Here is an 11,348-nt window from a genome sequence, read left to right on the forward strand (position 1 = left end):
AAATAGCGGTACGAGCGATATGTTTTAATTAGAAAAACACTTAATTATTTTAATTGATTCTGGATTTGGGAAATCACAGGGTTTACGTAATCAACGTACCAAAAAGATGGTTTTTTACCAATAAATCTAATTAATTATGAAGAATTAGCCTTTAAATTTTCTGATCGTTCTACGGATCATATCCGTGAATTGTCAACGTCAATTATCCAAGCCAAGAACATATAAGCATTGTTTTGTCGTAAGAATTTACCTTATATTGTTTTGTATCAGATCATTCAGATTGTATATAATTACAGAAGCTACCCTAACAACAATGTACATATAGTGAACGGAATTCCTTTGGATCACTAAAAATGGGTTTAAGCTTTTTCGTCCAATCAACTTGCTTATTTTCCTTGCTTGTATCCCTTACCCTAGTAGTTGGTGACGAGAAAAGGGTTTTCGATGTGACAAATTATGGTGCTCGTGGAGACGGAAGAACAGATAACAGCAAGGTAATAGTACTATCAGTACAAATAATTAATCTAGGAGAGATTAGATAATGAAGGTGTGAATAGCTGAAGATTTTGGTTCATAATACATTTTGTTTATTCGGTTTGTTTAATTTCCAGGCCTTTATTGATGCATGGAATGGAGCTTGCCAAAACATAGGAGGTGGTACGGTGCTGTTCCCAAAAGCAGGCACATTCATGGTGGCTCCGGTGGTTCTTCGAGGTCAGTGTAATTAAGGGTCCGATGGAACTGCAAATCCAGGGTACATTACAGGCTTCTAAGAAGCTCAGTGATTTCCTTGGTTTTGACCACTGGATCACAATACAATACGTTGATGACTTGATGATCAGTGGCGGTGGAACCCTAGATGGCCTGAAAGCCGATGCTTGGCACTATAATGATTGCCTACAAAATCCAGGCCGTTGCAAGCAACTCCCTGCTGTAAGTAGTGGCTCTTACTCAGTTACTCTGCTGGCTCCGATTTTTTCATTTTTCATTTTTGCATATAGGGCTGTTCGATTGTTCCTACATTAGTTGGACTTGTCTGAAAGAAAGGTGATAATATTGACCCTTTCGAGCTATTAGGGTTTAGGGTTTCAGTTTCTGTTGAGTTCAACTAGTTGCTTATGAGATCCATTTGCAAATTAGTAACGGAAGACATGACTACTGTTATCCATTGGTTTGTCGACACTTCAAATTAAGGGTGTCAAGAATGCCGATATATATGGCGGTGATCGATAGATGTTTGTTTAGTGTTTTACTTATGTGATTTGACATTTAGGTCTAACTTAGATAATTGTTTGTTCTTCTTGTTTAGACATTGCGGTTGGATTTTGTCACGAAAGGAAACATAGACAGCATAACATCGCTCAACAGCAAAAACACCCACATCAATCTTTTCGCACGCAAGGCGTGTTTATTCCCAACGTCAAGATATTAGCTCCGGGAAACAGTCCCAACAACGATGGAATCCACATTGGCAGCTCACAGAACATCTATATTGTAGATTCACATATATCCACCGGAGACGATTGCGTCTCTGTTCTCCCCCGATCGAAATACATTAACGTCACCGGTGTTCAATGCGGTCCAGGCCAAGGAATAAGCATTGGAAGCCTGGGCAAAGGTGATGGTGACACTGTTACTGACTTGTATGCAACAAACAGCGGATTTACGGGTACTCAGAACGGTGTGAGAATCAAAACATGGTCTGTGAATTCTAAACCTGGAAGTGTCTCTCGTGTTGCGTTTGAGCACATTGAAATGGCGGGACAATCCCATCATTATTGATCAAGAATATTGCCCTGGAGGCCCGGCGGTTTCAGCCTAACCTACAAAGTGTACCTTGTCAAAATATCGAGCTGAAGGACATCAGCCTAACCTACAAAGGCCCTGGAGGCCCGGCGGTTTCATTGTGCTATAATGTAAGAGCCAGAACTTACGGCCTACAAGAGCCCCCGTTGAATTTTAAACCGCTGGTAGCTTCTTCCAAATTTGAGGACTATAAACCGCGTGTAGCTTCTCAACTGAATTTGAGGACTACAACTAAGTTCAGAATTCCTCCTTGAGAGTAGAGTTGGAAGACTGCGCGTAATTGCAAGGGACATAGAGGGTGCATCTGGGGGAGATTTCAAGCACAGCTCAGTTTGGTGTTTAGTAACCACCTTAATTGTAGCTTAGTTATCTTCACGCACTCAAGCATATTCTTCCTTTCTTTCTTTCTTTCTAGCAACATTGCAGATATGAACCATTATCATGTTCTGTGATCGTATGCAACGAAATAATATTGAACCATTGTTTCTCGGTGTGAATTACATCAAATAATTTAATGTACAAATGAATGTGACATATGGCATCTGATGTTCTGATTCTTCATATATAAGTCTGATTCACAAACTCGCGTGATTTACAAGTTAGAGCATTTGCTAACGGCTCACAGTTGCCCAATCATGTTTTACACTACCAAGGAAAGACTGAAGATGAGTATGCATCGATTTCCATTGGAAATCACTATTACATGGAAATGTTAAAACATCGTGCTATGAGATTTGGTTTCAAAAACACTAAAACAGGTTCGAAAACTTCAAGACCCTCACGTGTCACACTAGTAACTAAGCTGCAATTCACTGTCACAGGTACAGAACATTCAAAATGCACCGTATTTTCTTTCGGTTGCTGGCGTCTGTGTTCCTTGATAAGAAGCAGGAGGATGTTCCCAAGAAGCTTCACTGGCAAAGGCACTATCTTCTGCTCGGCTGTAGCTTTGCCCTGCTCCAGTTACCTATATTTGTTTTACAAAACACAATTAGAATATCTAGAGATGATGTACCAAATCCTATTGCAGATTGCTTCAGAATTGGGTGCCGACTGCACCTTGGCAGGGTTTATTTGCACTCCTTTTTCATTTTGTATTGGGTAGATTTCTCCTTTTTGGGGTTACATTGACAGACTTTCCCCTAAATGTTTTGCTGAATCTGAAGTACAGCTACAGGTATGGATGCCCAAGATGTCTCACATTATAGCATAGGTTTTGTAAATCACCGGAATATGCCAACAAATCACGCATGCATAAGAAATTAGGTAATAAGCCATAAGGCTATCGACCACTACTCACTAGTACTTGCTTTGTAACCTTTATGTTGGTAATGGATATTCACAATTTCTAATCAATCATGAGTGCGCTATATAAGGTATGTTGGTTATGAATACTCACAGTTTCTAAGCAAGCAGATACAATTGTTATGCCTGGCAATGCATCAATACCACGCTGCACATGATCAAATAGAAGCCATGGAAAAAATGAGATGATAAAATGCTGGAAACCTTTGACGGTAAGACAACTGCCTACCTTTCCACTAACGTGGCTCTTGTAAATAAACCCTCCACAACAAAAGAGAGTTGACGACACCATGAATCTGATACAAGACATTTGATTCAAACATCAAGCTCCATATAAAGGTACATATATACTCAGATGATATAACATTCGTTATAATCAGGTAGTTTATTAATACTTTTGATCAAAGTTAAATCAAATGCTTCTAGTATAAAATACAACACATCCAGAAAATGAAATATATTCAGTATAGGAACTGCCTTACATGCAGGACAACACTCCAAATATAGCCCATTCTCTTGTACTGTCTCCATCTTGAACCTGCCTATATTCTGCAAAAATGTATGAAACAAGCTACAGTTTTAATTAAAAATGGAGCAAAATTGAAGTAGAGCAGTCTTCAGGTGATATCAGACGCGGATCCAGTATATAGCCTGGGGGGACTCAAGTCCCTCCCAAATTCTTAGAACAGAAAAAAAAAAGTAGTACTAATATATACCTATAATCTTAAGACTCAACTCAAGCCCACCCAAAAATAAAGTTCAGCCCACAATTTGGTCAAATTGTCAAAATACTTATTAGCCTTTCCTTTCATAAACATTAAAAAACAGAGAGAAAAAAAAAGAGGTATGTTCGACACTCCCTGAGTCCATGCGTGCTTCTCCAATCTCTACTCATTCTCTTTTTAATTTTTAGCTCCCAGAATTGGAAATCAAGTCCCTATGAGCTCTCCATCCTCTTTGTCATCCTACTCAAACCTAATGTAAGTATTGCAATTCAATCAATTGAATCAATATAGATTTTACTCATTTAGAGTTAAAATTTGGGAGAAATCTGGTAATCTGCAATTGGGGAAATCTAATCAAGATAGAATGATATGTAGATATCATTGAATGATTCAATGATGGATGCGGATCCAGTAGTTAGTCCATTACAAGTTTACAACCTTGTAGTTTGTTGAGTGTTGCTGAGGACTTACTATTGTTCTGCTGATGTTTTGTTTTATTTTGACTATTCCACTGGAAAAACATTTTCAATGATGAATATCATTAAGAATAGACTCAGAAATAAGATGAAATATGATTTTCTTGACTATTGCATGGTCCTTCACATTGAGAAGAAGTATGTTGATTCTATTGACAATGCGGTGGTGATTGAGAATTTTAAAAATTTATCAAATCGTAGAGTTAAATTTAGTTAGTTTATACTTTTGTATTGTATTTGAGGAGTAATACTCATTATTGTTTGAGATTTTTCATTATAATATTCTTATTTATTTAATTAACAAACTCAAGTCCCCCATACTTCAATTTCTGGATCTGCCACTGGGTGATATATTTCAGATATATACCTTGTTTCCACATTCCCTAATTGGCGAGTTAAGTTTACCCCAATGATTCTTGAAATAATAGATGACTTATGTAGGGACTCATTCCTAGTCTGTCAATATTACATTTCACCAGCAAGATGCAGTAATAACTGCTTTAATATGACATACTACATTACATCTCGAAACTTACCATACCAAAATTGGTTGGAAAAAACGGGAAAAAAACACATTTTGTTTGTCCCAGCCAATTACTCTCCAACCACACAATGGAGATTAAAGCCCCCACGCACAAAATCAAGAACTCGAAAGATAATAGTATATGCTATGACCTTAATTTCTTTATAATGCAACATGGTAATATCCTAATTAGGGTTCAGGGTGCCTCTTCAAGATTTGAAACAGGAGGAAGATCCTCAGAGAAAGCAATATGAGCTTACCACACATTTTGGCAAGAACAAACTGGACAGGCTCATGACCCTCTATTGGGATAGTCACATTAACTTCATATGGAGTATCACGAGTTTTTTTACCTGAAAATTGAAAAATTGGTATTTAAAACATTTATCAAAAACATTATCAGTACACACTGGCGATACTGCAGGAAGGGATAACTTACATCTCCAATCGATATTCAACATTGTGGGTGATAAAGTTGTAGGAGGACTCCCTGTTAGTACTGACCCTGATAACCTAACGTCCAGTCCATTTTCTGGAAAGACCTACAATTGTTACATCAAACAAAAGCAATGATGTCAGACCAATTTATTCAATACTGAAAGGCCTGTCATGCATCAAAATGTAAGTACCTTAACAATCGGTTTTTGCACCAAAGTGGACTGGGAAGCAATTGCAGTCATATAAAGGGTTACATGTATCTGTTGAGTCCCAAAGCTGCAAAATGCAAATGTTTTTGGTTATCTGATGGATAATATGTTTTCGGTTGGGGCATATTAAATGAAGCAAATCAACTCATGGTAACTTCCATGCCTAAATTCGCGGTGAGGCTTCTCAAATCCCAATTGAGTCATGCCATCATAAACCTGCATGTTCAAAAACCCAATTCTTCAGTAAACAATTTATGATTACATGCAAAAACCTAATATGCATCATTAAGGACAACAAAGATTCTTACAAGTTCCCACGACCTGGGGTGGAAACCAACAGTGAACCCCTTAAATACTCGAGGACCTGGTTTCTCACAGGGAATTGCAAGTTCAAGGAAGACTCTAGAACATGCAGAAACAGCATTAGGATTATGAAAACATTATTTTTTTATAATGAATTAATGAATATTTGAAATATAAATCTTATCCTATCATTCTTTCCATGTGTAAGACACATCAGAAACCCAGCAATACTGATATAAACGCAAGCAATTCAAGTGGTACTAAACCAAAGCCTTGAGGGACAGACTAGATCTGTAATTAATGTCAAATGATCGAACTAGATGAATTGGACAACAATGTATATCACACTGTACACAACAATGTATATCACACTGTACACAACATACAAGTAGTCTTCCCTTAAAATTGACAATTATTGAAAAATACAGAAATATCTTGGTTGTTAAGACACACATATGTTTTTCATCTGAAAAATTCATATACTGATAGCATGCAACATCAGACCAAAAAAAAAGATAGCATGCAACATGATTTCAAAAACTTGGTGCTAATTTTGTAGTGAATCGGTCAACAAGGTAGTCAAAGAAACAGAACAAGCACAACAAACCAAGAGAAACAACCACAAAGAAAATAACACAAGAACATAGATTTAAGGTGGTTCAGCAAATAACTTTGCCTACATCCACCGGACAGAAACACATTTCCACTATATTAATAATTGGTACACAAGAAAGACTAAGAAAACAAGGACTCTTCTCTTCCTATCTTTCTCCTCTCTGTCATCTCTCACTCTCTAACCGAGAATGGAACACTTTGCTCTTTGTCTCTGCGATGCCTAAACCTAGAGCATAACCCCTCCTTATATAGTTATAAGGACAAACATGTTTCCTCACCAAATATGAATCATATTCCTAATAGTGGTAGGTTGTAAAGCCTCATTCTACAGGTAAACCATCATCAATAAGGAATCATTATCCTTATTGGAATATCATACTCTAAGAAACCATATTAGCAAAAACACATGGGCTGGAAACCCAACAATCTCCCCCTCCAGACCATGAGGGAGGTACACCGGCGCGACTCCATCACCGAGGGGATGCAGAACTATGTGGTTGGAGCATGTAGCTTCCCCTGATCAAACAACTCATCACCATGTCCATGTTGGTGGAACAACTCTTGACCATCTTCACCCTGGTCAGAAAACCCATTGGAAAAGGACATTTGAGACCATTTTTCAAGAACACATTTCTTCTTTATATGGCCATCACCATGACGCCGTATGTCCGAAGAAGTATCACCCATTGCACTCAAGTCATATTTATACACCAAGCTATGTGTCTTGTACAAGGAACGACAAAACTCTCCACTAGCAACGTCCAACGATTGATTCGTAAGCTTCCACTTCCCATCACCAATAAGCTGGTGGAAACCTTGCCTGTCAAGAGCACTTGCAGACAGTATGTTGACACGTAGATCAGGAACGTGTCTCACATCCTTCAATGTCATATGGTAACTCAGATTAGTGTCGATGCAAATATCTCTTCTTCCTGAAATCTTGGAGTAGCTTGTATTGCCCATCTTTAACATCCCAAAGCCGTTTGCCTTATATGTAGAAAAGAGCTCCAAGTTGGAACAAACATGACAACTTGCACCCGTATCTACGAACCAATCATGACCCTTGTCACCCACATATAGAAATTCTTGTAAAGTAAGCTCATCTGAAACATTTGAAATACAAGCAGTATAGCCATTATCTTCACCATCTTTGCATTTCTTGTTTTGTTTCCACTTTCGACACATTCGCTTCATGTGACCCTTCTCGCCACAATAGTGACAATCGCCACTAAACCTTTGACCTGAATTCTTACTTTTACCCTTCACATAAAGGGCTCTTGCGTGCTCATTGTCTGTGCCAACACTTTTTCTTCTTTGTTCTTCGTTAAGCATGTTATCCTTAACGGTATCCATAAACAATACACCATTAGACGCATAATTACTCAAGGTCACCACAAAAATTTCCCAACTATCCGGCAAAGTTCCTAGCAACAGCAATGCAAGTAGCTCATCATTAACCTTCATACCCATTGTCAACAACTGGTTGGTCACATTCTGGAAATTGTTCAACTGCACAGCCACACTAGTATCGTCATCAAACTTCATATTGACCAATTCTTCGATAAGGAATGCTTTCTTCTTCTCAAAGAGGGACTCTAATATTTTCCAAAGTTCTTCCGCATCAGTTTCTTTCGACACATGGTGAATGATGATATCATCAACCCATTGCCGTATCGTACCAACTGCTTTCTGGTGCAACTTTCGCCGTTTCTCATCAGTCATATTGGTTGGCTTTGCCCACACCCTCTATGGCCTCATGCATATCCCTACAATACAGGATATCCTCCATTCTTGCTTCCACGTCACCCAATTCTTGTGGGTGAGTTTGATCATTGTGCCTTTCACATCATCATCCATTCTGATAACACTGATTCAGCCGAACCCAACCTTCAACCAGACTCTGGTATCACTTGTAGTGAATCGGTCAACAAAGTAGTCAGAGAAACATAACAAACACAGCAAACCAAGAGAAACAACCACAAAAAAAAAACACAAGAACACATATTTAAGGTAGTTCAGCAAATAACTTTGCCTACATCCACCGGACAGAAACACACTTCCACTATAATAATAATGGGTATACAAGAAAGACTAAGAAAACAAGGACTCTTCTCTTCCTAGCTTTCTCATCTCTGCCCTCTCTTACCCTCTAACCGAGAAACACACTTTGCTCTTTGTCTCTGCGATGCCTAAACCTAGAGCATAACCACTCCTTATATAGCCATAAGGACAAACATGTTTCCTCACCAAATAGGAATCATATTCCTAATAGTGGTAGGTTGTAAAGTCTCCTCCTTCTATAGGTAAACCATCATCAATAAGGATTCTATATTCTTACTGGAATATCATACTCTAAGAAACCATCTTAGGAAAAACACATGGGCTGGAAACCCAACAAATTTCACCTTGCATGAAAACGCTTAAAGATCTCATGATTCCATATAAGACGGATTTCAGATCTCATGCTATTTGGCTTCAGATATTAACTCCAAAAATCAAACTATAGATGGAATGGCATAGACTTGTTCTTTTGGCTGATTTTAGAAACTGTAACTGAAGGCATAGCAGAATCAAGGGTTATATTTAAAAGACTTGCAAGGCGACTCATATGTGATATTGCAGATACACCCAAGTCCACCTGAAAAAGTAATAACCAGGTTCACTTTAATATCACACGGCGACTCATATGTGATAAGCATCCATTTGATAACAAGGAACCCAATTGAATGATGACATCCATGGACTTCTCTAGAATTATCTATTGAGCATTTAACCAGAGAAAGTTCGATAATTGACGAGACATGACTCCATGTATTTGAAAGGGACTATATCAATTCCTAGTATAAATAAAGGAAACATATCATTTCCTAGTACAAATGACAACCACACGTGAACTTTGAATTTAAAGTTTCACAAACCTGTGCATTGTCCATTTAAGCAATTTCCGCATATAATATTTACCTGAATTTGTAGAAGGAAGATAGATCAAACAACATATTGAGACAAGTACAACATCCAGGATTGATAATCAAATCATTCCCTTTCAACTGTGCACCTCTTAAAAAACAAAATCAGGGTGTTGAAGGGGGGAATAGTTTTTCCAGCATACACCAACCTGAGCTGTTCGTCCCAGTTTATCATAGCTCAATTCACAATTCGCCAGATCACCATTGTAAAACCCCTACACATCAAGTAACTGAGATAACTATAACTATACAATTTCCTACTCATGCTGCCTAGAAATGTAGGGACAAAATTGAAACCAGACAACTCACTTGTACAAAGTCCACGTGCCCTGAACCAGAAACAAAGTGGTTGAACTTGTCAAACCGACCGAAATCAACATACCCCTGCATCACAAAGAAGCATTCAGCGCACAGAAACGAGAACATCCAACAGTCCATTAACGGACTCAGTTTTCTCAAACATGATTAAGACTATGAATAACAGGACAACTAGACGAAGGATTTCGCAACGTTTCATATTCATGTGTAATACGATATACAACCACTAAAACAATGAAATAAAAACTAGTTGAGAACATGTAATGTAGTACCGTTTGTGATCTACTCTCGACATCTTTGCAAAATCGGACCACTAAATCAGCATCCTGCATCGAAAATGAACAACAAATCACACCTTTTCTGGTTCAAAATTACATTAACAACTACACTCAAAACTTCGAAAGCGAAATTATCACACTACATAACAACTCAGCATTGAAACTACCTTCCCTTCATACTCAAAATCATGTCCAATCCAGCTCGTCTGATCATCACAGGCTTAAGAGAAACACCAAAAAATCGAAAAGCAAAAATACAAACTACTAAGCATGATTATCGAGCAATTCAAAAGCTAAACCGATCATTTCTGGAAGGATACGAAATCGACAAGGCGGCTGGAGTTGTCGAAGACGTAGCAATTCGATCTCGGCGCCAAAATCGCGGCCGCCGGAAGAGCGGCGAGCACGAGAACTGAAAAAAGAGAAGAGTCGGAAGCGGCGGTGGATTAATCGGAGACTTGAGGAGGGAGGGAGTGACAGACGAACCTGAAGCTAGCGCGAGGAGAATGACAGAACGACGTCGCAGGGTCAGCATTTTCTTTTTTTTGTGAAGAGGGGTCAGCATTTTTTGTGAACTGCGAGTGAAATAGACCCACACCGTTTTTCTGTGCGTAGAAAACGGTGCGTTTTAACGAAAGCACCAAAATACCCGAAGGCAGAAGAGAAGAAGCTTTAAACCCCAAATCGACATTTTCCAGCGAGCTGCAAGGCTCTAACTTCAAATGGAGATGGCCATCATGCTCGGAATCATCATCATTGTAGCACTGGGTAAGTCTTGTATAATTGTCTCAACTTTTTATTAATAGTTCCTTGTGTAAAATTCTGAAATGAAATTAGCTTCTCTCTTCAGTACTTGAATTTATTTTTTTCTGAACCAAGAACAAAACATATCCAAGCAAGGCCACATCTTTACCCTCTGCAAGAACTTTTCCTTTTCCAATCTTCTCAGAAGGGCCAATGAATTAAAACAGAGGCATCAGATCAAGTTTATCCTTCTTAACATTTCCTTGATATAAACAATGTTCTAAAAATCCCCGTCTATGCGCCCGGAGACCCTTGGCCGTCTTAATTTTGGGCTGATTAATCACCAATTAATCCTCTGGGCGCTGGTTTTTAGCTGTCCGCCCGATTAACGCCTAGCGTTTTTTAGAACCTTGGATATAAAAAAATGACAATGTACAATCCCAAGTTGTTAGATGTTCCTGTTGGTAAAGAGTGGGGGTATAGTACAGTTTGTACAAGCAAGTTTACAGTTTCTACTTTTAAACCAGAAGAAACATTATCCGAGGCACCATACCTATACATTATCTAAGATGTTTCCAATTGTTGATAGGGCACCATACTAGACAGAAATTAAGGAAACTCATAGCCATGAAACGAGGAATG

The 11,348-nt window shown here is 38.5% G+C and overlaps 2 protein-coding genes across 2 annotated transcripts; one reads left to right on the forward strand and one right to left on the reverse strand.

Moving 5' to 3' along the window:
* The first annotated feature begins 353 nt into the window (after nt 1–353).
* On the forward strand, nt 354–1,782 carry LOC126800581 (probable polygalacturonase At2g43860). Its single transcript, XM_050527968.1, has 3 exons — nt 354–494; nt 612–714; nt 1,310–1,782. Exons 1-3 carry the CDS (start codon nt 354–356, stop codon nt 1,780–1,782), a joined length of 717 nt encoding a protein of 238 aa, XP_050383925.1.
* A 560-nt stretch (nt 1,783–2,342) lies between these two features.
* Nucleotides 2,343–10,526, reverse strand: LOC126799955 (uncharacterized). Its single transcript, XM_050527220.1, has 17 exons — nt 10,449–10,526; nt 10,283–10,374; nt 10,130–10,168; nt 9,957–10,010; nt 9,676–9,750; nt 9,516–9,581; nt 9,319–9,361; nt 8,993–9,038; nt 5,791–5,884; nt 5,646–5,698; nt 5,465–5,549; nt 5,275–5,377; nt 5,096–5,188; nt 3,594–3,660; nt 3,341–3,407; nt 3,206–3,259; nt 2,343–2,773 (listed from the first exon to the last, which is right to left on the reverse strand). Exons 1-17 carry the CDS (start codon nt 10,495–10,497, stop codon nt 2,639–2,641), a joined length of 1,215 nt encoding a protein of 404 aa, XP_050383177.1. The 5' UTR covers nt 10,498–10,526; the 3' UTR covers nt 2,343–2,638.
* Nucleotides 10,527–11,348: the final 822 nt, after the last annotated feature.

Source organism: Argentina anserina, chromosome 1 (genome assembly GCF_933775445.1).
Source record: "Argentina anserina chromosome 1, drPotAnse1.1, whole genome shotgun sequence".
NCBI classification, from domain to species: domain Eukaryota; kingdom Viridiplantae; phylum Streptophyta; class Magnoliopsida; order Rosales; family Rosaceae; genus Argentina; species Argentina anserina.

Excerpts from the sequence above, each read along its gene's own strand:
- LOC126800581 (XM_050527968.1), top strand. The coding sequence starts at position 354 with ATGGGTTTAAGCTTTTTCGTCCAATCAACTTGCTTATTTTCCTTGCTT. Across the intron at positions 495-611 it reads GAAGAACAGATAACAGCAAG|GCCTTTATTGATGCATGGAA; the intron begins GTAATAGTACTA and ends TTTAATTTCCAG. Across the intron at positions 715-1,309 it reads GGCTCCGGTGGTTCTTCGAG|ACATTGCGGTTGGATTTTGT; the intron begins GTCAGTGTAATT and ends CTTCTTGTTTAG.
- LOC126799955 (XM_050527220.1), bottom strand. The coding sequence starts at position 10,497 with ATGCTGACCCTGCGACGTCGTTCTGTCATTCTCCTCGCGCTAGCTTCA. Across the intron at positions 5,378-5,464 it reads TGCAAAAACCGATTGTTAAG|GTCTTTCCAGAAAATGGACT; the intron begins GTACTTACATTT and ends TAACAATTGTAG. Across the intron at positions 5,189-5,274 it reads GTTGAATATCGATTGGAGAT|GTAAAAAAACTCGTGATACT; the intron begins GTAAGTTATCCC and ends TTCAATTTTCAG.